This window comes from Telopea speciosissima, chromosome 11, assembly GCF_018873765.1.
Source record: "Telopea speciosissima isolate NSW1024214 ecotype Mountain lineage chromosome 11, Tspe_v1, whole genome shotgun sequence".
Taxonomy (NCBI): domain Eukaryota; kingdom Viridiplantae; phylum Streptophyta; class Magnoliopsida; order Proteales; family Proteaceae; genus Telopea; species Telopea speciosissima.
In genome coordinates, this window is record NC_057926.1 from 16,968,150 (window position 1) to 16,995,967 (window position 27,818).

The following is a 27,818-nucleotide window of genomic DNA, read 5'->3' on the forward strand; positions in this document are numbered from 1 at the left end:
TCCTTGCTCTTGCGTGAATTGTTCTTTCATTAATATTTCAGCTATATTATATATATTTCAGCAACTATCTTTTGCCAGAAATGTAGATTTCGATCAGAAGTATTCCCAGGTTCAAAAGGACTCTCTTCATACAAGGACAACATAATGGGGGACAGAATAGGAGAAGAGAGAAGTTACAAAGAAATCAGAATTTCAGAATTGTAGGGGGGAAATCTGAGAAGAAATCAGAGTGGGGGTGGGGGGGGGGGTTGTGTGTGCACACGCACAAACTCACTTTTTTTTTTCAATTCATTCTTGCATAATCTCTAATGATAGGGAATTACATCATTTATAAAGAGAAATAAAAGGCACCCAAAATTAAGGACTCTTAATTACTTACTAAAACCAAGCTAACTAAAATAGAAACCTGTTGGAATATGGGTATTTGGGTATTACGTGTGACATGGGTCGATCCATGATATAAGATCGACCCATGGGGTGTTATTTCTATTTTAGTTATTTTCTCTTTCCTAGTTCTATTCTAGCTCTATTTAACTAGTTAGAATTAGAGTTATATTTGTAATAGGTGTCAACCTTTCTTCTATTATAAATACATATCGTGGAGGGCTATCATTATTAAGCCATTCACTTATTTCTACATGGTATCAGAGCTTAAACTCGATACCTGAAAAATTAATTCTGCTCTCCTCCATCGTCTCCCTCCACAATTGATCTCTCCTAGATCAACTAACCCATTACCCTAAAACCCTAAATCAACCGAGACCCTCCTTCTCTCTTCCCTTCTCTCGTTTCCATTATTTCATGGGAGCAGTACTTTGAGGTGATCTAAATATGATCTAGTACTTGCCCTAGAGTTTACCTCCTTTACTTTATCCTATTTTATGATCTCCATGCACAGTGAGATCCATGTTTGAAGATTGAAGAACTGCAGATTTTATTTTAGAAGACTTGCAGATTTTTTTCTCGAAGATTAAAGACCTGCAGATTTATTTTTTCTCGAGACCTGCATATTTTTTTTCTCGAGACTTGTAGAATTTTTTTCGAGACCTGCAAATCCATATTGTGCGAAGATCTGCAGACTCCTTTCCTCTTTTTTTGAAGACCTGCAGCTGTTTTAAAACACCTGCAACAGTTTTTTATTGAAGACCTGCAATTTTTTGAAAACCTGCAGCAGCTGTTTATTGAAGATCTGCAGATTTTTTTGCAGGAGTGTAGTATTTTTTTAAAGACCTGCAGATTTTTTTCTGTATACAGATCTGCAGCTTCTCTTTGTTTGACAACACTGTAGTTATTTATTTTACAACCTGCAGAGTATATTTTGAAGAACTGCGGCCTATTTACCTATTGCAGAATATTCTGCAATTTCCTGCACTTCTCGGTTACTGAAGTTCTATCAGTATGCCTGATTCAGCTGCATCCACTGCTACCACCAACACTGGCCAATCTTCTACACAAGGGATCCATCATGATTATCCCTCTTTTCCAGTCAGCCCGATAAAGCTCGACGGCACTAATTATTTACTTTGGTATACATAAATGTTTCTTTTCATTGATTCAAGGGGCTATATACTGTCAAACCAAGTGAAGCTGGTACATTACAAGACAAGTGGAGTTCCAGCAACTCTCTTGTTATGGTTTTTCTTCTCAGTGCAATGACTCCATCCATTGCCCATGGCTATACACTACTTGATTCAGCCGCAAAAATTTGGAAAGCTGCTAAAGATACCTATTCCCAGGTAGGGAATGATGCATAAGTTTATGATATTCAACGAAAAATCCATGCAACCAAACAGGGTGAACTTACTTTATCTGAATACTACTGTGAACTCCGTAGCCTGTGGCAAGAGCTTGACTATTATGATAACTTTCAGCTTGATTGTCCTTCTGATATTACCAAATTTCAGCTTAGGGAGGATAAATTCAGAGTATACACTTTCTTGACTGGCCTTAATGTGGAATATGATCAGCTTCGGTCTCAAGTTCTAAGTCGTTCACCTTTTCCCACTTTGGAGCAAGCCTACTCTATGATACAATTGGAAGATACTCGTCGTTCCACCATGTTACCAACTACACAGCCAGAGAGATCTGAAACAGCCCCTACTACCACACTTTCTACAAAGGAACTTGCTGCCTTTCGTCGTATGATGACTACCTTCGCCTCTTCATCTGCACCTGCCTCTACCTCGACTGTGGTTCCCTCTTCTGAATTGAACCTTGTTTTCTCCAAACCAGGTATTTCTTTTGCTGGTCATTGTGCTTCAGCATTATCTCATCCTTGGATAATCGATTCCGGAGCCACTGACCACATGACTGGTCAATCCAATTTATTTTTTCGTTATTCTCCCTGTTCAGGCAAAGATAAAATTAAAATAGCCGATGGTTCTCTTTCCTCTGTCTCAGGGAAGGGAGCCATCCATTGTTCTCCTTCTTTATCTTTGTCCTCTGTTTTACATGTTCTTAAGTTAACTTCTAATTTGCTTTCTATCTGTAGTTTGACATCTGATCTCAATTGCAAAGCTACTTTTTATCCTTCACATTGTGTCTTTCAGGACTTGGGGACAGGGAGAACAATTGGAACTGGTAAAATGCGTGGTGGTCTCTACTTGCTTGACGATGATCTTATCTCTAATGCTGTTACTATGTCTGGCCAGGCTCTTACTGCTACTTCTGCTGAACATCATTTATCTGAATTGCACCGATGGCATCATCGACTGGGCCATCCACCTTTAGGAACCTTAGCTAAGATTTTTCCTATTTTATTTCAGCATTGTAAACCTCACTCTTTATTATGTGAGGCTTGTGTTTTTGCAAAACAAACTTGTTCTGTTTATTCTAGTTCAAATAAAAGATGTTCTAAGCCTTTTTCTATGATTCATTCTGATGTCTGGGGTCCCTCACGTACCTCTTCTATTTCTGGCTTTAAGTGGTTTGTCACCTTGATTGATTGCCACACACGCACCACTTGGGTTTACTTAATGCGACACAAGAGTGAAGTTTTTTCCTGTTTTAAAGTCTTTAATAGCATGGTTCAAACTCAGTTTCAAGCTACCATTCAAACTCTCAGGAGTGACAATGGTCGTGAATATTTAAATGGAGCCTTTCAATTATTTCTTGCTACTCAGGGTATTATTCATCAAACCAGTTGCGTTGACACTCCACCCCAAAATGGAGTGGCTGAACGCAAAAATAGACATCTTCTTGATGTAGCTCGCTCTATTATGTTTGAAATGCATGTTCCTTCTCAATTCTAGGGAGAGGCTGTTTTAACAGCTGCTTATCTTATCAATAGGATGCCCTCTCAGGTACTTGACTATAAATCTCCTCTTGATCTTATGAAAGGGGTCTTCTTCTTATATTATTCCTCCCAAAATTTTTGGGTGTGTTTGTTTTGTTCGAAACCACTATGCCCATGGCAAACTTGATCCCCGCGGTCTCCATTGTATTTTCATTGGTTATTCTCCCACCCAAAAGGGGTATAAATGTTATCATCCTACATCTCGTCGTGTTTTTGTTTCCATGGATGTCGTTTTTCATGAGGCCGTGGCTTTCTTTCCATCTTCGGCACCTCTTCAGGGGGAGTCCATTCCTACTCTAGAAGAAGCGCCGATTCCCATTCCTCCTCTACATGAACCCATTGATGACTATCATGTACCTTTAGATAATGATGTTCAAGGGGAGCAGCAGGTACAGCCAGTGAAAGATTTCACACAGCAGTATTATCGAAAGAAAAAAGGGCAACAACAGCCCACCACTGCAGCATTACCAGACCAAGAGTTGTTCTCTGACCCAGGATCGAATGACACCTCCTCTGGTAATATTTCTAATCCTTTAGATGCTGCTACTTCTCCTATTACTTCTGATCCATCACTTGATCTACCCATTGCTCTTAGAAAGAGAAAAAGGTCTTGTACGCAACATCCAATATCATAGGTTGTTTCGTATGAATCTTTATACCCATCATTTCATGCTTTTGTTTCCTCTTTATCCTCTGTTTCCATACCACAGACTTGGCAGGAGGCATTTGAAGATACTAGGTGGAAGGAGGCCATGATCGAACAAATGCTAGCTCTAAAGAAGAGTGGTACATGGGATCTTGTCACATTTTCAGCACAAAAGAAGACTGTTGGCTGCAAGTGGGTCTTTGTAATTAAACAAAAAGCTGATGGAACTGTTGATCGTTTTAAAGCAAGGCTGGTTGCTCGCAGATTTACTCAGACATATGGGATAGATTATTTGGAGACTTTTGCACCTGTTGCCAAAATGAACACTATCAGGGTAATTCTCTCTTGTGTTGTGAACTTAGGATGGAGTCTACAGCAGCTTGATGTTAAAAATGCCTTCCTCCATGGCGAATTAGAGGAAGAGGTATATATGGATGTCCCTCCTGGGTTCTCATCTGCTGCAACTCATGGCAAGGTTTGTAAACTTAAGCGTGCGTTGTATGGTCTGAAACAATCACCACGTGCATGGTTTGGTCGTTTTCAGACAGCGATGTTGACATTTGGTTATAAACAAAACAATGCAGATCATACTTTATTTATCAAGACATCGGGCAGCATTATTACTCTCCTCATAGTATATGTCGATGATATAATTGTAACTGGAAATAACCCTGCTGAAATTTCCAAGTTGAAGAATTATTTGGCCAAGGAATTTGAGATGAAGGATCTAGGCATACTTCGCTATTTTCTAGGGATTGAAGTGGCCCATTCTTCTCAAGGGCTGTTCTTTTTTTTTTGGGTGAATTCCCAAGGGCTGTTCTTATCTCAACGCAAGTATACTCTAGATCTTCTTTCTGAAACTGGCATGTTAGGCTGTTCCCCTGTGGATACTCCCATTGAGGCAAATGCTCGTTTCCAAGACACTGATGGTGAACCAGTGGACAAAGGGAGATATCAGAGGCTAGTTGGGCGACTAATTTATTTATCTCACACTAGGCCTGATATTGCCTATGCTGTGAGTCTTATCAGTCAATTTATGCATGATCCCCGGTCTAATCATCTGGAAGCAGTATTCAGGATTTTGAGATACTTGAAGTCGGCTCCTGGTAAAGGAGTATTATTCTCTCGTCATGATCATCTACAGATTGAGGCCTACACTGACTCAGATTGGGCTGGTTCCCATGATCGAAAATCCACCACAGGTTACTGTACATTTGTGGGTGGAAATTGTGTCACATGGCGCAGCAAGAAGCAAACACTGGTGGCCCGTTCTAGTGCAGAGGCTGAATTTAGAGCCATGGCTCTTGGTATTTGTGAACTATTGTGGCTCAAGACTTTGTTACAAGATTTGAGTATTCCTATTACTCCGCCTATGCGACTCTACTGCGACAGTAAATCAGCAATAAGCATTGCCCATAATCCAGTGCAGCATGATAGGACGAAACATATTGAAATTGATCGTCATTTTATTAAGGAGAATCTGGATAATGGGACGGTTTGTGTTCCTTATGTGCAATCTGGGGAACAGTTGGCTGATGTGTTCACCAAAGGCTAAGTGGAAAAGTTTTTCAACCTCTAGTGTGCAAGTTGGGCATGACTGATATCTACGCACCAACTTAAGGGGGAGTGTTGGAATATGGGTATTTGGGTATTACGTGTGACATGGGTCGATCCATGATATAAGATCAACCCATAGGGTGTTATTTCTATTTTAGTTATTTTCCCTTTCCTAGTTCTATTCTAGCTCTATTTAACTATTTAGAATTAGAGTTATATTTGTAATAGGTGTCAACCTTTCTTCTATTATAAATACATATCATGGAGGGCTATCATTATTAAGCCATTCACTTATTTCTACAAAACCCAATAAAACTCAAATTGGAAATTTCCCATGTGTCTAATAACTACCTTAAAATAAAAAGATTACATAATAATTTCCCAAATAAAATAAACTTCCTAAAATCCTACTAGATCCAAACACTCAAACTGGACCCGGTTCAACTGGGTTTGGGTTAGTCCAATGTATTACACCAGTTGGGTCGGCCCGGTCCAAGATTGTCCTGCATCAATCGCCCGATGTTGAGAAAAACTTATCCATGAGTTTTAAAGGAGGAAAGGATCAGCACCACTAAATCAGCATCCACGATCAAAAGCTTAGTTGGGACGGTGATCCCGCACATCTCCCGATTAGCCATTACGATCTCTTGATGGTCGTCAACAAACGATATGATTTTGATTGGAATCCGATTGCGAGGTTTTACTACTGCAATCGGACCATTGGTCGGCTCTTCGGTTGCAACCTTGATCGGATTCAGCTCCACCCTTTTTTGAACGACTATCGACGCCATCACTTCCATCAGTGGTGGCTTGCCTTTTGGCTCTTCAGAGACATCTTCAGTAGAGTCTTTCGTTAGTGCAATAGAATCTCCTGGAAGTGATTCAGTCGGTGATGCTTCAATCATAGTTTTTCCTGTCTATCTGTTCCAAAGGCACGGATGTGTTCGTAAAACCCGTTGACCATTTGTAGTTCAATTCTACCTCACTTAGGCATGAAAATTGAATGTTCAGTGTACAACAATCATCATAAATATTACGGCCTTGAAGAATATTCCTTGCTCAAACGGCACTCAAGAGTGAGTGATATTGGACAAAAGCTTGACAAATAATAGCAGGCTGATGAAAAATCTTGATCTTTTCAACAAATCCATGAGGAGAAAACACTTGATGCAACGCTTTCACAGTTATAGGATAGAGCAGCTGGTGGATTTTAACTAAAAGATTCGGTTGGGTAGTGGTTTGGAGAACATTGATAGCACAATTGTAAATACAATGAAGGTTATAAGGACGGTGTCAGAATTGTAATTAAACTGAAATTGCAAAATGGATGGCAGATTTGTAATTATGGAGATTCAACTAAAATTCTGAATGACACATGAGAGATGGAGGGGTATACTTGGAATAAAAGGAAAATAAAGGGTAAGTTAGCATTGGACAAAAGGGGGAGGGTAGTTTAGGAAATAAAAATAAATGAAGAAACGAGACAAAAGTTGGATCGTGGGTGGGGTTACTGTTGGGAGTTGGACTTAGTTACCCCAACAGTGCAAAAATGGCGGAAGCAAAGGACCTTTGGCAGAATCGAAGAACCAGTGTGCGACTTCCATAATACTAAATCTCGCGAAATCTCGGTCAAGATCCCGAATATTTCGAATATCTCGACCTGACCGAAATGAAACAGCAGCTCAAATAAAAAAAATGCAAAAACTCGGTCAAAATTTCGACCATCTCGCGATATCTCGAGACAAAACCAAAATCTCGCGAGATATCGAGATTCCTTTTTCAAAAGTAGCTTTATAAATACCAAAACTCGTTAGTCTCGGTCGAAATTTCGACCGAGACTTAACAAGCTCTGGTTTTTTGGCTTTTTTTTTCTCCTTGTTCTTCATCCTTTCACTTCTCCTTATTGATTCTTGCACCGGGCTTCGAATCTTCGCCGCATCTACGCCGGAGAACACGCCATTAGCACATCTGTGTAGCCTTTCCACTATTCCAGGTAAAACCATTTTCTCAAAATTTGTTTTTTTTTTTGAAAAATGCATGATCAATATTTGTTTGTTTGTGATGAAAATAATATATGTCAGATACCGGAGGCCAATCTACAACCCCACGGTGTCGAAATTTTTTTTCAGTATATATATTATTTATTTTTTTTTTCTGCTTCAAAATTTTGATTTTCCTACAACAAAAATTTAAAAATAATAGGGGTTATGTACATTGTATGGTTATCAATTAAATATATGTAAGACACCATTGACCGATCTACGGCCTCACGGTGTCGAAAATAATTTTTTGTACATGATTAATTATTTTAATTTTCGGAAATTATAAAAAATATTTAAAAAATTCCAAAAAAAATGGAAAAAATATGAGGTTTTTGTTTTAAAATTAATGAAAAATATAAAAGTAAATTGTACATGTTTTTTAATTGCTGCCCATTTGCATATCATTTCGGTTTTGTTGTGCTAGGCTAATATTTATTTGAAAAGTATTTTAAAAATGAGAAAAATATGAGGGTTAGGGGAAAAATACTAAATAGCTATAAGTAAATTCTACATGTTTTTTTTTGCTGCCCATTTGCATATAATTTTGGTTTTGCTGTGCTAGGCCAATATTTATTTGAAAAATATTTTAAAAAATTGTTTTTAAAAATGAGAAAAATATGAGGGTTAGGGGAAAAATACTAAATAGCTATATACTTGTTTTAGTGCTCTCAAACTAAAAGAATTGATGTGCTTCAGTGATTAATGAATTGTCTTTTATTCATGCAACAGTAAACAAGTTCGATTATGGCGGACCGTAGTAAACGACAGAGCCAGAGGCAGGGGGCCAGAGGTAGGTGGCCCAGGCCCAGGGGGAGGAGAGAACACCCAGGCGCACTAGGGGTGACATTGTATGGTTACACGGCACTCCAATTGATGGGGATAAAAGAAAAACATAATGCAATTACTGTCACCAGAAGTTTTTGGGAGGTGGTGCCACTAGACTCAAACAACATCTAGCTGGGAATTCTCCTGAAGTGGTCTCATGTCATGGTCTCTGTTGAGGTATCTAGGGCTGTCATTGAGTACATGAAGGGAGGGAGTACGAGGAAGGCTCAGAGGGAGAAGGCAAGGGTAGACCTGGAGGATGCAGTGAGGTGTACAGCAGGAGGCTATAATGATGTTGATTATGGTAATGATGATGACAGTGATGATCCTGTCTATGTTTATGATGATATAGAGACTGAGCGAGAGGCTAGGGATTGGAGACAAGCACAGATGATGAGCAGAGCCACTTATCATGAGGATCAGGAGAGACAGAGAGTAGGTGGTAGTGGAGGAGCTGGTACCTCTAGAGCTGGTGCTAGTGGTAGTGGAGGAGCAGGTACATCTAGAGCAGGTGGTAGGCAGCCTGGGTTACCTAATCTCTTTAGGAGATCACAGAGTACAAGGGCAGCTCCATCTCCACCACCTCCAGTAGTACCACCACGAGATGACCCAGTACTTCACCAAGCACCTGGTGATTACAGAAAGAAAGGCAACAAGCAACCAAAAATCAAGGGAGTATAGAAAAATCTGAAGGGGATGGAAGGAATCTATAGCTAAGTGGATGTTATACAATACCATCCCAACAAACACAACACAAGGCCCCTTTTATAAGACTATGATAGATTCCATTGCTGAGGTTGGCCCAGGGTATAAGGGGCCCACCCCACATGAGATCATGAATGTGTATTTGCCTCAACAGAAAAGAGAGATTCAAGAATATATAAATGAAATGAGGGGGATGTGGGAGAGCTATGGGGTGACCATAATGTGTGATGGTTGGACTGGTCCTACAAGAAAGTCCATCATCAACTTTATGGTGTATTGTGATGGGAGGACAGTCTTTCTCAAGTCTGTTGATGCATCCAAGGAGAAAGAGGATGCAAAGTATATCTACAAACTGTTGAAGGAAGTGGTAGATGATGTAGGAGTGGGGAAGGTTGTCCATATTGTAACGGACAAGGGAAGTAACTACAAGAGTGCCGATGAGAAGTTGATGAAAAACAGTAAGTACCGGCTGTTTTGGACTCCTTGTGCTGCCCATTGTATAGACCTCATGTTGAAGGATACAGGAAAGATCAAATTGGTACAACATGTTGTGGAAAAGACAAGACAAATGACCAACTTTGTGTACAACCATGAGTTTGCTTTAAACCTCTTGAGGGAGAAGCGTGGGGGTGACTTAGTGAGGCCGGGCATAACTAGATTCGCCACCAACTACATTGCACTCAAGAGTATAGAGACCAAGAAATCCGGACTTAGATCAATGTTTGCTTCTGAAGACTGGTTTAACTGAAATGGGTCCAATACCCATAGTGGTAGGGAAGCACAAGCTACCATTTCATCAGATGACTTTTGGTTAAAGTTGCATAAACTGGTACAACTTTTGGACCCAGTGGTTAAAGTTTTGCACATAGTTGATTCTGCTCTCAAGGGACTAACCATGCCACATTTATATACTGCCATAGACTTGATGAATGAAGGTGTTTACAACGCGAATCCACGAGGTAGCAAACACTTTCTCAAATTATCAAGGAGCGTTGGGAAAATCAACTTATGCATCCACTACGTAAGGCTAGTGAGTGTAGTTTGTTTTTTATGCAATTACATCTTTTAAAATTAATTTGAAAGATATATTACTAACTATTAAGGCATTAACAATATGTAATGTCAATTTCAACATACTATTTGAACCCTAAGTACCAATACAATCATAGGCTTGGGTTGAATAGTAGTCTTATTGAAGCAGTAAAACAAGTAGTTGCCAAGTTGGAGCCGAATAGTAAATTACAAGCTATATGCAACAATGAGGTGAGTCTTATAAGTTGGTAAACTCGCTTTTTGTGCTACCATCAACCAAATTTGGATGGAGCGTAACATTAGGAAATGGACTTCCAACTCCAGGACTATTGGCCAGATTTGGGATTCCATCTCCTTCGACATCAAAGGAAAACTCACAAATGTAACTTCCCGTTGTATTGATTCCCCAAGGAACAGCCATATTGTTGTCTCCTGGGATCTACCCCTTTCTTCCCTCCAGCCGACCTCCTCCTCTGTTTGAGGCTGTGTTAGCTTGTCTTTTGTTGTCTCCCCTTCTTTGGGGCCTTTGTAGCTTCTTTCTCTTTGGTAATATAATTCTTTATTCACCCAAAAAAAAACAATGAGGTGAGTCTTATAAATTATAATTCATTTGGAATTACCTCAGTAAATACTAAATAGTAATGAGTCATTACTAATTTTAAATATTTTCCAAATGATTATGGTTGAAGTGATGCAGCACCAAGTAGGAAGAAGAAGAAGAAGAAGAAGTCCTGAACTTAGGATTTAATTAGGGAGCCATAGGTTAGGTTTATTTTGCTTGCATTTTCCATACTTAGTTTATTTTCTGTTTTTTAAATTGAACCGATTTAAATTGGTTGCATCCAATTGGTTCAGTTGGTCTATTTAAGTGAAGTGCTCCTATTGGCTAATAGGTTCTTAAATCCTATTGGCTAGTAGAGAATCTTCTTTTAAATTAGTTGTCTTTAAGTTAGATTCTTTTTTTAAGTTTTAGGGGTATCTTGGTCATTTTCTATGTTAATTAATGAGTTTAGATTTAAACCTCTCCCTTCCACGATTTTGTGAAGGAGAAGTCATTAAGTTGTATTAGGATTTGGCATAAAGCCATATTATAAATAAAGTAAATCGTGGAGGCTCCCCCACAATTGAATTTTTTTTTAAAAAAGAGACTGTTAGTTGGCTGCCGATTGCTGCTACTGCTGCTCCTTGGAGTGTTGCCTTGTGAATCTATCAAGGAAGAAGGACAGGTGGATTTCATGTGAGTCCTTACGCCGTGACGGCTCGGAGGTTCTCTTTGTGAAGGTGGTCTATCCTTTAATGTTAGATTTGCTGCCGGTGGATATTTGCTGTAAGTCTGAATTTAAATATCTGTTTTCATTCCATTCTTCTTTCCCCCCATTCAATCCCTCTTATTTTTCTGTTTGAATTTTAAAAAACCCTAAATCATCTAAGTCTTGCCCAGCCTTCATCCTACATTTGTTTTTCACCAAAATCAGATCACAGCCTCCCCATACCAATCCCTCCACTCGATCAGACCTGCAGCCCATTCTGATTAGTCCAAACCCTAGTTTCCCCTACCACCATTAACACCCCAAAACCCTAAAATAGTCTAAAACCTGTACAGCCTATTCTAACCATCAGAATTGGCCTAAACTTTGATTGAACCTTGTTCCCCCTGCCAGTAAAACTCGACCTCAGTCCCAGCCCAAAAATCCCATCCTAAACCCTAGTTTTCAACTTAGATCCTAAAACCTCAAACCCAAACCCTAACCCTAAAATTCTGAAATTTGATTCATAACTTATAAAAATCTGTTTTAATAGCTTCCCCTAAGCCTGCCTATTAAAATCAGATATACATTACCCCATTCCCCCATACCTAACCCTAGAATGTAACCTAAAAACCCTAATTCTGCCCAATCAAACCAGCATCCCTTTTTAGATCCTATTGCTTGGCCTCTAGTGGGATTTTTCTCCTATCTAGAGCTACATTATGAAGACTTTTAGGGATGCATTGGGGAGTTTTGGAATCGATGCTGTAGAGCAAGGCCGGACACGTGGTGATGCCGGTACTCATTAGTCATTACTCAATTCAATATCTTATTCTTTAAATTATGTATGTATTGAAACTTTTGAAATGAATATAACATGTCTCTTTTGTTGTAATGCAGCTGAATAGTGGGTGTTGTATGGGGGTTCGGCAGAGAATTTAAGGAAAATAGCAATCAAGGTTCTCTCTCAGACATGTTCCGCATCTGGCTGTGAATGCAATTGGAGTACATTTTCTCTCATCCACTCCAAGAGGAGAAATAGATTGGGTTTTGAATGTCTATTTGACTTGGTGTATGTGCATTACAATTTGAGATTGAAGATGCAACACATACGCATGGGACAAGAGGGTATTAGGGAAAATATCGATCTCGCCGACATTTTCCAGGTGGAGTCAGATGATGAAGATACTATTCTGGATTAGGTGAGGTATAGAGGTAAGCCAGTGTTAGATCAGCCTGGAAGTAGGCGGTAGGCCTGACCTTATGATAGCCGAACATATAGAAGCTAATGTGGATGAGTTCATGGCTGAAGAGGGTGAGGTAGATGCATGGGACACGTCACCCATACCATTCCAGCCTACTGGTGGCAATGTTGATGAGGAGGACGAAGATTGGCCCGTGTCCTCCGGTGGCGGTGGTGGGACTCGGACTCAGACTCAGACTCGTAGAGATGATGATGGTGTTGATGGTAGTGATGGTGGAGATGGTGTCCGTGTCCTCCGGTGGCGGTGGTGGACTCGGACTCAGACTCAGACTCGTAGAGATGATGATGGTGTTGATGGTAGTGATGGTGGAGATGGTGTCCGTGTCCTCCGGTGGCGGTGGTGGGACTCGGACTCAGACTCAGACTCGTAGAAATGATGATGGTGTTGATGGTAGTGATGGTGGAGATGGTGGAGATGGTGATGATGGAGGTGATGGTGGTCAAGCATATGAGGGAACTCGAGTCCCGTATGTGGTAGAAGAGCAGCAAGAGGCACTCCGATTCACTGGAGAAACACAATTTGATCATGCCACACAAGATATAGACCACGATGCACGTGCCCCCACACCGGCCACCTCGACCTACTCAAGACAGCGTCGTGGCCAGTCCCGTCCTCATGGTACTAGTAGGCATGCTGATCTTATGGACATTGATACCTTATCTGGCTATGTTGGTGGATTGAGTATTGGTGATAGGGACAACAGATCGAGTGGGCATTTTCGTGCCCCATCTTTTCAAATAGAGAGCAGTCCATCTCTAGCACAATCAGAGTATAGTTCATCTCATTCACATCCATATGGCGAAGGGCAGTTGACTTTGGGGGGGGGGGGGAGCATATATCTTCTCCATCCATTCCCGGTTTTAAGTATGACTCCCACTCACAGGGACGTAGTGGATCGTCTTTTGTGGATGACATCTTTTCCTACCCAACCCACCAGCCTTACGGCCCATACCCGTACATGCTCCCAGAGGCATCATATCATAGTGGATCAATGGGTAGTACTTCTTCACAGTTTGGTAACCCATATCCTAGGATAGCATGTTGATGATGCAATTTACATGGCCACTGTGGATGACTACACTCGTTTCTCCTCCCAGACTATGACGTGGCATTTATTTGTCCTACAGTCGAAGAACAATACACGTCGGCTCCATCGGACTATGAGTAGGGTCGATCCTGGACGGCGGAGTAATTATTTTTAGAAAATTTGTAAACATTTGAGTCACTTGATGACTACTTGACTTGTATTGGACTATTGGGGATATTGTCATATTGACATCATCTTCTTAAGTTGTTAACTTGTTATTGACTTAATGTACTTAATATTATGACTTAAGTTATGACTTATGAGTCATCCACTTTATGTTTCCAACTTCCAAGTCAATTTACTTGTTTAAATTGCTTATTAATCATTAATTTATTATGTGCTTTAGTACTTAAAGTCTTAAACAATGTGTATGTGTAATTAACTAAGTTATACATTAGGATTCGACCGTACATTGCCAATCAATGGTGCAAATCAAAAACACCACTTTGGGTGACTATTTTTGCATTTTGAACATATAGCTTAAAATAGGGTTTCCATGAAGTTTCAGGCCTTAACTTGGGCTAAAACCCACCGAAACATAACAGAAAAAATGCAAAATTTCGACCGAAATATCCACAATTTCGGATATTTCCGCCAGCCCGAAACACCGTAACAAAACGAGTTTTCGAACTATGGCAACTACGACTCCAAGGGGAAGACGGTGACTATGAGTGAGGGCGTCGAATCACAGCGGGAACTCGAGACACCAGAAGCTAGGTATGTAATGTTTCTTTGTCCTGTACTGTCTCTGCCCTCTCTTCTATTCTTCTTTCTCTATCTCGCATATTTTTTTTGTTCAGTTCTGGCTGAACCAAGGAAGTAGGTAATGATGGGTTGGGGTTATGCTGAGGGAATCGAAACAGATGGGATTTTGGGTTTGTCTGTAGGAATCGCAGGGGTGGGATGGGTCGACAGAAAGAGTAAATCTGCTTTTTTTTTTTTTTTTTTTCGGGTTCGCTGTTACAGCGAGGAAGAAAGGAAAGGGAAGGTGGACTGGATTCTGCTAAGAGGATGGAACGAAGGGAAGGCGTGGTTGCTGGAGTCAAAGGAGTTTTTTTTTTTTTTTTTTTGATGAGAATCGCAGGGGTTGCTGCTTGGGTTTCAGTAGAGTCGAAGGACAGGGAAAGGGGGTAGGGTTTCAGCGGGAGATAGGAGAGAGAGAGTTGCTGTGGGAAGGGAACAGAAACGGTTTTATTTATTTATTTTTCACTGCTGATATCGGCAGAACAATGGTGGGGTTAAAGAATAGGGAAAAGGAAAGGGGTTGCTGATGGTGCTGTTCGATCACAACCACAGTGAAAAGAAAAGAGGGAGAAGAAAAACAGAATGGGGAGAAAGATCACTGAGAAGAATAGCAGGGAAGAGAGACTGAGAGGACGAAGAATCAGAGAGAGAGAGAGAAGGGAAGAGATTCACCCAGGTTTGGGCTCTAATACCAGATAATGGGGGACAGAATAGGAGAAGAGAGAAGTTAGAAAGAAATCAGAATTTCAGAATTGCTGGGGGGAAATCTGAGAAGAAATCAGAGGGGGTGGGGGGTGTGTGCACACGCACAAACTCACTTTTTTTTTTCAATTCATTTTTGCATAATCTCTAATAATGGGGAATTACATCATATATAAAGAGAAATAAAAGGCACCCAAAATTAAAGACTCCTACTAAAACCAGGCTAACTAAAATAGAAACCCAATAAAACTCAAATTGGAAATTTCCTTGTGTCTAATAACTACCTTAAAATAAAAGATTACATAATAATTTTTCAAATAAAATAAACTTCCTATAATCCTACTAGATCCAAACACTCAAACTGGACCCGGTTCAACTGCGTTTTGGGTCGGTCCAATGTAGTACACCAGTTGGGTCGGCCCGGTCCAAGATTGTCCTGCATCACAACAGCCTTTAAAGGAAGATTTGGACACAAAAACCAAGGATATTGAGAGCCCGAGAAGAGGTTGATCTTAAGATTATGTTACCGGTGCATTCAAAGTCCATTGCACATGTCCATGACACCTCAAATGACTTTCTCTGAACTTATCATGCATCGGAGCTACTCTTAAATTAGCTCTAATTTGTTATTTCCTTATTATCTTTTTCTAGTTTTAGCCCTCATCCATCTCAACATCGTCATTTCAACAACACTAAGTTTGTTTATATGTTGTTTCCAAGGTTCAAAATCTCGCGAAATTTCGGCAATATTTCGCCAAATTTCATATATCTCGAGCTGTCCGAGATACGATACCAATCCGAAATGGAAAAATACCATATTTTGACGATATCTTGTGAGATATCGACGAAATATCGTGGACTCACGATATATCGCGAGATATTGAAAAAGTCACTAAAAGTGTCACGTGCAATATTTCGAATATTTAAGAAATTTCGGTCATCTCGTTTTGGAAATTTCGGAAATCTCGGTAATCTCGTTTCGAAAATTTCGGAAATCTCGGTTATTTTGGCATTTTACACCCACAGAAAAATACCATATTTCGACGAAATTTCGGTATCTCGAAAATTTCGATCAAACCGAAACACCGAAACGAAACGAGATTTAGTACCATGGTCGTTTCTCCACCTCCCAATATTCAACCAAATCATTTCTGGTCTAATCATTGTCCTGTAGAATTATCCTTAAGTTTTAATGGAATACATTGATCACAAAAAAATCCATAAGTACCTCTCCACTTCATCCATTGCTCTGATTATCTAAGCAACATGTCCTCTATTTCTCCTTTATCTATTATGCTTTAACCTCCACCTAAATTATCACTTTGAGGTATCTCCCTATCATCAATTTTTCACCACCTCACTTTATTCCAATTTTTACTAAAATTACTCTCCATACAGCAAAATTACAGGAGATGCAGTAGATAGACGTATCTCAATCCACTTCCCTCATTTAGCCCTAAACCAAAATTACATGCATTGCCTCATCCAAAACCACATGATCATAAGTTTTCTCTAATTCAATTTGGCATAGTAGTCCTTCATCATTTGCCATGTAGAGTCAATATCTCATAAGCTATAAGAACCCTATCCAAGATGTGTCATCTAGCGATGAAAGTTCCTTAATGAGGACTGAAACACTCCTTTAGAACGGACCACAGTTCCCAGCAACCACCTTATCAACCATATTATAAAGATTAGGAATAAGATTTTTTGCTTTAGATTTCCTTATATCTTCAACCAATGTTCGGCAATGAGAACAATAAAGGTGTTGAAATTTCCATTCCAACTCTCCCTTGTATGAAACTTGAAAAATACCAATAGCACTCGAACACCAAGAAAGAGGTTCTGGGAAGAGCCGTAGGAATGACTAGGGTTTAAAGTATAAGAAATTATGAATGAGTAAGAAATAAGGAACTGTTATGGGGCTGTGAACAATACTCTCGAACAGTAACTTTCAAGAAAAGTACAAGAACAAGGGGAAGAAGCTGTTCCAATGGGGAAACTAGAAACAATTGAAGTTGCTGGTTGCTCTTGGAGATCTATAAAGAGAATAAGTAGCTATATAGTTGTTTCAGTGGTCTCAGTTGATGTGCCTCAGTTATTAATGGCTTGTTTTCTTTATGCAACCATACACTGGTGAGATAATGGCACAGGGAAGGCAATAGGGGAGAAGGCAGGGGATGCGACAGGGGAAACATAGCATGGAGTTCCCATTGATTGTGACAAGAAAAAAAAAGTGTAATTATGGTCACAAGAAGATTATGGTAGGTGGAGTCATAAGACTGAAACAACATTTGGCTGGGAATGCCAAAGATGTGGCTACATGCTCAATGGTTCCTGTGGAGATTTCTAGGGCCATAGCTACACACATGAGGGGAGAAAATCGGAGGAAGGCAGAAAAGGAGAAGGCGATAGAATTTGAGTAGGCAGTTCATGCAACCTAGGAGGATAATGATAAAGATGATGACTGTAATGAACTTGTGTATGTGCCTGATAATGTGCAGACAGAGTAGAGACTAGAGGTTTTCGGCAGGCACAGGCGAGGAGTAAAGCCACTTTCAATGAGGAACAGGATAGACAAATAGCCTCTATGAGAGGAGCTAGTCCGTCTAGAGCAAGTGGTAATGATAGTGGATCTGCATAGCCACAAGGAAGGAGGCAGGATGTGTTGCCCTTCAGGAGATCACAGAGTACAAGGGCAGCTCCACCTCCAGTACTACCACAACAAGATCCCGTACAAGAGCAAATTGTTAAACCTGCCCCAGACTGACTGGAACTTTGCTTGAAGGATATGAGCCTGAGACCAATCACCCAAGCACACTGTAGTGTGTCACCCCTGTGGTTGAATTTAGTGGAGAACCTGCAAGGATGTCATCCATCATACCTGTGAAGAGATGGGTTGCAGACCCATGCAGCTGCTCAGCCCATAGCCTGATGTACAATTCCAACTCCAGGTAATCTCTCTCTCTCTGACACATATATGGGGGCCATGCCCATTCAGATGTTCATTTTGCCTTGGAAATGGTACTGGTGAAGTGCCCAAGTGGAAGCCTCAACCCTTGTGCAAGGCCAAAGCAAATACAACAGAGATCCATTCTCTGGGCGATGCACTGGGCGATTGACCCAAACGCCCAGAGTGGCTAAAACTCATATTTTGGATTCCAAACCAATGGGAACAATGCATATTGCTTGTGAACACCCCCTACAGGTAGATGGGAATTTTAGGAACCATTACCCATCTCTAGAACCAAGTGGGCCCCACCTATGCAGCTGGAATGGGCCGGAATGCAATTGAAAATGCATTTTTAAAGAGGGGACAGCATGGCCAAACAGGCCTTAAGGCCATGAGGTCTATAAATAGTGGGCCCAGCCTCTTATTTCATTTCCACTGTTCCTACAGTAAAGAGAAAGGAAGAAAGAGAGAGAGAGAAGGAAGAAGAAGAGAAGGAAAGAGAAGAAAGGGAGGAAGGAGTAGAGGATTGGATTTGAGTGTGGATTGTGCATCACCATCACTTGAAGGTAATGAGACTTAGCTCATAACACTGCTGTCCACTTAATGCTGCACTTGATTCATATGGCTATAAGTGAAGTTTCTAGCTAGTAATGCTAACTTGCTAAGAACATCACCTGGGTGCCTAGGGGAGCTTTGGATCATGCATGCATGTCCAATGCATGTATGATCTGACCATTAAAATGGGATTTGGAAGCTGTTACTGTGTAGGAAATAGGAGTCAGTCTTAGAGATGAGCTAAACTTCAGAGTTACACTTAGATCATGCAGTGTAAGCAGATCTTTGCATGCATGTGACTTTCTTCATGTCTTAGCTTAAGACCAAGCCTGTTTTAGATAAACATAGGTGATCCATGCTTTGCATGCAATAGATTTCGAATTCAAGCCAGAGCATAGCCATGACAGGTCATTCTCTGTGATGTCAGAACCCAAACCAACTCCCAAATGGATAACCAGACCTTGGATCCCTTAAACCCAGTCCATCTAGCTTCATTTTAGGGTCATAATCCCCCTGAGGACTTCCATGATCGAAATCTTGGCCAAACCAGCAGCCAAATCCTGTTTTTGGAGCCAAAACTCGTGTTTAACAGGCACTGGGCGATAGACCCAAACGCCCAGTGGTGCTATTTGGGCTCAGATTTGTTTCCAGCCTTTTGGACCTTCACCAACAGATCAAGGACAGTCTAGAGAGAATGAAAATGACCTGAAAACCTTACCCCATTGGTCCTTGCTGTTATCCACACCTTGGATGCTCAAGTGGACCCCACAGAGCCAGGAACCCACACATAGACTAGCCCAACATTAGCTGGGAACCTTGGTACTGTTTTATGGGATTGATAGGGCCATGCATAGGCAAACCCTGCTGCAAAAATACATAAAAGATGAACTTTGCATCTCTGGATGATGCACTGGGAGTTTGACCCGAAAGCCCAGTGCAAGACCCAGAGAATTATAAACAATACTCGTGTGTTCAAAGCTGAATCCAACTGAACCTAGACCAACCCTAGGACATTAATATACTTTTGAACTTTGATTGACATACTTTAATGATCCGGTTAACTTAGGTTTTGACCCCGAGCTAACTACAGAGCAAGCGAGACTAGTGCAAGGTGAGTGGAATTACACCATGTGTGTAAATGTAAAATGACTAACAAGTCATGAAAATTACAACAACCTTATTTACTGTCTTCAATTACTTTAATTGCTTTATGTTCTGTCTAAATGTTGAATTCTTATATGATGAACATTGGGAATAAATGATGATACCTGTGTGTGAAATTGTTAGATTAGATGTCGTAGTCGGCTTGGAAATGAGGCCTGTGGTAGCCCGTAGAATGGGATGCGGTTGACACCACCCGACTCATACTATGCCATATAGAATGCATTGGGCTAGAGTATCATCACCAATGTTACGAACCCTTGCCAACAGGGGTTAAGGTGTTGGATGTCTGTGGAATAACCTATATTAAAGAGAAAAAGGAATAGAATTGTGTTACACCGAAAAGGTGATTATGTGGCTAAATGTCAGAGAAAGAAAATGTTATACCGGAATGGTGATGGGTGATCCACAGACTAATCCTAGAGGGCTGGTCGGGCTGACCTTGGTAATTGATGCGGCAGCTGACTGGTCTTCTCCGACAACTCAATGGGTGTATCGTGGGCAGGGGATAGAAGCCCGCACCAGGGATACATGTATTGGGGATTGTAGTAGCACTTTTACCTGCCTTAGTTGTGATGTTAGGTGGCTAATTAATAAAATGGACTGCCTTGCATGTAGGACTCATTTGGTTGTGCTTGCATGTGCATACATGGTCATATTTCATTCACGGGCTCGGTGGAGCTCACACTCTTGTATATGTCTTTTTGTTAGATGATATTGCAGGTGCATTTTACGATAGCGGGGAGGCTCATCTCGTGCAAGCGGGCCATGATTATTATGACTGTGTGGGTTTGGACCCGGTCGGAGGTCATTCCTCTGGTGTAGGTGTTTTCGGTGATAGTTGATGATGACCCGTAATGGGTGGGCAGCTGACTTTTCTTCTAACCTTGGGATTCTTTTGTTATAGATAGAAATCTACTAACCAATCCCCTTTTGTATAGCTTTATTTGGGGCCCAGGTTGTCTTACCCCTTTTATTATTTTGTAAAGTTTGGTTTAAAGAGTTGGGACTGCCGGTGTATCTTCAGAGAGAGCAAGAACAAGAACAGTATTGTAAATATTTATTTTGATGTTTAATGTAAATATTAGCTTCCGCAGCACTCTGTGTTCTATTTTATTTATTGTTGTGGGTTGACGTGTTTGTGAATGGTATTAATAGCTTCTCGATCCTTGGGGTTTGGCGGATTGCTATCGTGCAATTTGGGTCACCTACCTAATCCTCTCAAAGGGTGGTTTGGGGTGTGACACAAATACCCTCCGATATTGAAGTTCAAGATTGCTTAAATCTGATTTATATTGAAGGAGTTATGTACTAGTAAACTTAATTTGCTGTGCGCGAATGCTGTCAAAATCGCTCTGAATGAAAATATTCTTTTGGACATCAAAACAAATGAATATTTTACCGCACTTTTGGTTTTTAGCAATGTTTTACCACATTAAGATTTATGGAATTTTAGATTTGAGAAAAACCCCAGCTTTAGAAAGTTGAAAATTGCACCTACCGTAGAAAATCCAGTTCTTGTTCTTGAGCTGAGGGGTTGACTTTTCCTTTTGGAATTTGACTTTGTAACTATTTTTATTGGATTCAAATAGGGGGTATTTGCTTATTTATGAATAATATCTTAAGTAAATGTAAAACATTTACTTAAATGATATTAAGCAATAAGTGTCTGTATATCAAGGTTTGCATAAATAGGTGTCTGTATACCAAGATTTCCCACCGACATGACCAAAACCACCGAGATCTCGCCTCTCGGTCGAGATTTGGCACTCATATAATGGTTTTTGGGTTGAAATCTCGATTGGGTCAAGATCTCGACCCGACCGAGATTTCGAATGAGTTGGGGTAAAATGGGATTTCGACCTTCATCTCGTCTCGAGCTTTTGAAATTGCGAGATATTTGCGAGATCTCGTCGAGATGTCACAAGTTTTTGTTCCATGATGCTGACTAGGATGTAATCAATTGAGGCTCAGCCTCCATCTATAAATTGATATCATGGGTGACCACTCAATCATCCAAGAAAATCCAAGAAAAATCTGAAATATGACTACTTCTTTAGTGAGAGTTTTTCCTCGTGAGATGCAAGAAGGTTTGTGAGACTCAAATAGGATCAAGGTGACTCCTTCGATCGTGAGTTCGGTGGGACTCCGACGGTTGGGCAACCAGTGCAACTCTGGATTGCACCTATCTAACTATCATTATCACCATCATCCATTTTCATCACCACAGCTATTTTATTTTAGATCCGGTTAATATTCTCTACCAGAATTGGCCCTGGCATGATAACCTTCCTAGACTACACCAATAGGGTTCGATGTTTACTGCCAACCAAGGATACAAATCCAAAACAATACATTGTGTGACTTTTCTTACAATATGAAGGTTTGCATATGTTTAAATAGGATAAAACAAGGTTTACATGAAGCAGTGGAGCCTAAAGTCTGTCTGCCCTTCGAAACGCCAACCGAAACAGACTGCCAAGAAATACAAAGTTTCGGCAAAATTTCGGTATTTTGATCATCTCAGTATGACCGAAACAGCCTACCGAAACGAGTTTACCTTGGTTGGAAGGAGAAGCCAGTACCATCAGCTACTGTAATGAAGGTTGGAATGGGCTTGTTGGTGGAAACCTTAACACAAATGCGAGCAAAGGCCAGATGTTCCATGGTTTTCGTTCTGCGGTATGAATGAAGCGGCTTTCTCAGAAAAGATCCGATGATGCTTAGGCAGTCTTTGCACTAGGAATGGAGAGGGAGACCAGGCAGGGAGATCCAGAGAGGAATGGTGTTCAAATCCAAACAATTGAGTTGCATTTGAAGATCCCAATGGCGGAGATTAAGAGTTTTCTGGCCTACGTACCAAGGGCCTTCTTCCAGAATACGAAGCTTATCCTCTTCCTCAGAAAATCTAAAGATGAAGAAGCCATTGTCCATCAGGTATGTATCCGAGAACCTCAAACTTTCCATTGTTTGCTAAGCGATGGCTTGGCAATGGTGAAAGGGGGTCTGCTACCTAGAAGCGGCCTACACGAGAGTTTTGCCAATTGCGAACCTCTTTCTACAAATGACTTAGGGGGCAAGGGCCAAAGGGCAACCAAAGAGTTGCATACCTTGGGTTTTTTTAGAGTATACCATATATTATTGTCATATGGATCATATCATATAAAAAAAACCACATACTGTATCTCAACCATGGCATACTCAAATCAACACTTATTGGAAAGATGAAGGGGACAAAATGGAGGGGAAAAATTAAAATCAAAACTAAAAATATGCATAATATAGCTAAACTCGCTCGTTGCAAGTAGAGGATCTCTTCATGTAGGCAGATTTAACGCCAAAGTAGAAAAAAGAAAAAGTTTTGGAAGAGCTTGGAAGAGTACCTCTTTTTTAGTGTCCCACAAAACCTGTAATAATCAGGAAACCCCTGCAATCTTGCATATTCCCGTATAGTGAGGACTCGATCTTGCTCAGGATGTAAAGATACCTAAGGGCAATGAAAATCTGTCTCAGTTGGGCATACATTAAAGAAAAGCCATGCATTTCATGTATCAAATGTTGAAGAAAAGAACTAAACTGTGAAGATACCTTGTTGTGAGGCTCTGGGGTAGTCAATACAGTTGGCACTGTCTCATCCCACCATAGTCGTGCAAAAGGTCTACATAAATTACAAGAAATTCAGAAGATCCAACAGAAAAGGGAATATATGCATCAATCCTACAATGTATAATCCTCACCTAGTAGACTTTCCTTGGGATAAATTTAGAGCATAATCTGGAGCCTGTCAATAACCGAAAACAAAAGACATACAGAAGCCTGGGTAATTTAAATATGGAGACTAAATTGAAGGACAAAAAATCCTCCAAATGGCCAATGTGCATATGTGTTTACCCATCAAAGACGAAATAAAATACAAAGTTATAAATGGAAACAAGATGAAGATGCACATCTTGGGAGGGTTAAAGGAAAAAAAAGAGAAACATCAAACATCTAAACCAAATTTTCATGGGCTTTTTTTTTGTGGGAGGGGGGGGGGGGATGGGATGGGGGAATCTTACCAGTGGTTTTCCAGATGGTAGGAGCACTCGTTCCATTTTTGGATCCAACCGAACAACATTGTCAGCTCCAACAATTACACCAGGGAGGTCCCTAAAGTTTGCTCCCTATAAAATGAAAAAGATAAGAAATTAAAAAAAAAAAAAATTAAGTGACAAGGATATTGACATACAATGCTTTTGCTTAACCAACCTTTCTCTTTGGGATTTGACAGACACGCAAATAATCATCCTCATTTAACGGAAGAGGCCGATGATCATTCAGTACAGATTTTTTAGTTATTTCTCCATTCAACAAGGAACCCATCATCTCTAGAAATCAAAGCAAAGATAGTTCATCAAAATCACCTGCTTAGGAGGGGGTGGAGAAAGGAACTATGGAGAGGTACAAGAGTTTGTAGTCTGCACTCTGCACAATTATGCTAGTATAAAAGATGATGAATGTGATTTGACTAACTAAACTTATGGAGGTTGGATCATGCACACCAAATCCAGGTGGAAAGTTGAAAAAAGAAAGACAACTACAACATGGGGATCACAGATTGGGTTCTAAAAGAAACCCTGTGAAAAGATAAGCCATTACACCAGAAAATTTGCCAGTCCAAAGTTGTTAATACAACAGCCATATTTAATGAAAGGCTTCACTAATATGAAGGACATATTGACACACAGGTCAGAGAGAGCTACTGGCCCTCTTGCTATTATTTCCATGTCTCTTGATGAGACTTCGGATGAAACTTTTAACCCTATTAAGGGGGGTTAACATAGAGTAGTACAAGGATAGAAAGCAAAAGGAACCAAAATCCTAGGCCATCCTGATAATCCCAGGTGGACTGAGAGGGGGGGTGAATTAGTGTCTTCAAAAATTCTTCCAAAGTCAATCCCGTAGCTATAACAATCACACACAAAGATTGGCCGGGGCAGTCCAATAATTACCAATCACACATGCACGTCCACCTCGCAACCACTGTGTGGCCAGGTTTACTAGACAATGCACCACCACTCTGCAACAAACACACTCCAAAAATATGCAGGAAAAATAACAAACACACAGTACACCAAGTATACGTGGTTCGACCAAGCTGCCTACATCCAAGGAGGAAAACACGTAAGGATTTTGTATTTCCTCAAATACTCAACTCGAATTCGACTACTACAATAGCCCAGGTGCTGCAACACCTGCTTCTGATTCCACAACAACGAAATCTAGGGCTACAACCCCAAGCCAATCAAGTCCCAACTTGATTGGTATTACTATATGAATATAAAAAATTCAATTAATTACAAGTCCCTCCCAATAACATGAACAAAATTAGGATTCTTTCAACATGAATCAAACCCTAGATATAAAATAGGACTTGTCAAACAAAAGATTACCTCTCCCTGAGTAATCCCATGACCAACCCACTACTTGAAGCCTTCCTGATGTCGTGCATGTTCTCCAATGTTCAAAGTAGCTTCTCAAATCGATCAATTAGAGTTTTCATGCATTATACCTTCTTCTCTGCGTCTTCTGCCTCTGAAAGTAGCTCTAATGGATATCTCTCGAAAAAACACGCAGTATCAAAAAAAAATTTGTTCAATTTGGACTTCAAATGGCCAAGATACAACCTTCCAAAGTTGGATGCTCCAAAAATTGGTAACCAGTGGCAAATCCGTAACTAAAAAGATTCTTCGTGAGAAACCGTGCACACTAGGAAAGCGTCAGAGATTTTCACTCTCTGCCTTCGTTAGAAATGGGGGGTGATGTCATGCCAACATCACACTCCATTACAAATTAATTATTTCCTTTATTTCCTCCTTTTTCTTTTTCTTTTTTTTTTTTCTTTTAATGAACCAAATCTGATGCAAGATGTCGATCTGACGCTCGAGGAGATTCTGAAGTTTTAACAAAACAATGGTAATCCACTGTTTACAGAATCGCACTAAAGATGTAAGCCAAAATTTTGGCTCAGTATATAAGCTTTTGCCCATTCCGGATTTGCTCTGTTTTCACTCGTCGACACGAAAACATCTGTAACTTTCTCGTCCGATACTGAAATGACTCGAAACCAGTTGTGTTGGACCCGCGACTCGACGAACTTCATTTCTCGTGAGAACTTCACAAAAAAATGCTATTAAACCTTCCAAAAATGCCCTTAAAGTTGCAGCCATTGTATGAACCTGTGAAATCACAACATTTAATACACGGAGCCTTCACCTGCTGGTTCTCCCCTTTGCCAAACACTATATAAGGACTTAATATGCTGTTAAATCGTGTTCTTCAAGTGCGGGTACCCCTGTAACCTTTCCAAATGACCAAAATGCCCTTATTGTTGTGTAGGTGACTGTTTGACCATTTCAGCTCTTTCAACTCACCAAATACCACTGCCGCATCACCAATATGGCTAATAAGGTTGCCAACAACGACAACACCACTCCAGAAAACCTCAGTTGACTCAGTTGACCAACACATTCAATACCAATTGAATCTGACGTAGATTAAGATGACCTAAACTAAGCAACTACATGGTGTGAATCATGTATGCCACTTAGCAAATAATTCAGCATTCACCATTTTGAAAACCTTGAAATGGAAGTGCAAATGAATGTACGAGTCAAGTTTGAAAGTGCCTCAGAAAAGTCCAGCCTTAAGTTCCTGCAGTTTCTAATTTAGCTCAGTTTGAGTGCTACAAAAAAGCAGGTTCAGAGGCACTAGCTAGAAAATATGGGGGAGAACGCCATATAATATGAAGACATCCTCTGACTTCATGGCAATGGAATATTAATCTTTAATATTGTAAATATTAATCAAACACTTGAGTGAAATATTTGTTTAAATTTACTGCAGTAGAGGTGATGCAACTACAAGCAAGAAGAGGAGAAGAGGGTAAGAAAGTGAAGGGGTTGGCCCAGGAGTGACGGGGCCCATGGCATATGAGATGTAAAATACTTGCACCACCAGAAGTAGTTGCAGGAATTATATTGACGGGTTAAAGCTGATGTGGGAGAATTATGGACTGACTGTGATATGTGATGGTGGGACTGCTTGAAGTCTGTGGATGCATACAAGGAGAATAAGATGCAAAATATATAGACAAGTTGTTGAAGGAGGTGGTAAAGGATGTAGGGGTGGAGAATATAGTACAGGTTTTCACTGACAACAGGAGCAACTTTAAGAAAGCAAGGGAAAAACTGATGAATAATCCCAGGTACCGACTTTTCTGGACTCCATGTGCAAGCCACTGCATCGATCTAATGTTGAAGGACATGGAGAATCTTAGGCTCGTAAGAGAGGTTGTAGAGAGGGCAAGACAAGTGACCACTTTTCTTTACAATCATGGATTTGCCCTACAGATGTTGAGGAGCAAGCGTGGTGGGGACTTGACGAGGCCAAGGCTGATACGCTTCGCCACAAACTACATCGCTCTAAAGAGCTTTGAGATGAAGAAGGTTGGACTTAGTTTCATGTTTGCTTCACAAGATTGGATTGAGTGGCAGGAGTCTGCTTCTCATGCAGGTCATGTAGCTCAGGCGACCATTTCTAGTGACAAGTTCTGGGATAACTTGAAGAAGGTCGTTAGAATCTTAGAGTCGATCGTCAATATGTTGAGAATGATGGACACAAAAAAAGCCCACCTTACCACACTTGTGGGCTGCTATTGATATAATAAAGATGCAGGTAAAGGAAGTGTACAAACGAGGTAACACAAAGTTCTTTGCCATAATCAAGGATCGTTGGGAGAGGCAGCTCATACATCCACTGCATAAGACTGATGAATTTTTACTTTATTCACCTCTGTTGTAATTTGGGATTATAATTTGGGATTAAGGGTATTTTAGGTATTCTTGTAAGGATGCATTGCCCTAATGGTATACTTGTAATTTGATTTTTTTCCCTTCTGGTATAGAACATGGTTTTGCTCTCAAGTGACACAAGTCATTATTTTCTCCCCAATCCATTTCAT

General features: G+C 40.4%; 1 protein-coding gene across 5 annotated transcripts in view; it reads right to left on the reverse strand.

Annotated features, from left to right (window-relative positions):
- The window catches only part of LOC122646492 (DNA (cytosine-5)-methyltransferase CMT2-like), a 119,264-nt gene that overhangs the window by 19,238 nt on the left and 72,208 nt on the right, over positions 1-27,818 (reverse strand). For 3 of the 5 annotated variants that reach the window (XM_043840061.1, XM_043840060.1, XM_043840059.1), the window contains 5 exons: positions 24,065-24,183; positions 23,875-23,979; positions 23,554-23,597; positions 23,405-23,474; positions 23,200-23,303 (listed from right to left, as the gene is read on the reverse strand). In XM_043840061.1, the coding sequence (XP_043695996.1) occupies positions 23,200-23,303; positions 23,405-23,474; positions 23,554-23,597; positions 23,875-23,979; positions 24,065-24,183 (442 nt within the window). Of the gene's footprint in view, positions 1-23,199; positions 23,304-23,404; positions 23,475-23,553; positions 23,598-23,874; positions 23,980-24,064; positions 24,184-24,337; positions 24,433-27,818 lie in introns of those variants that run through there. The other 2 variants (XM_043840063.1, XM_043840062.1) reach the window with 2 other exon arrangements.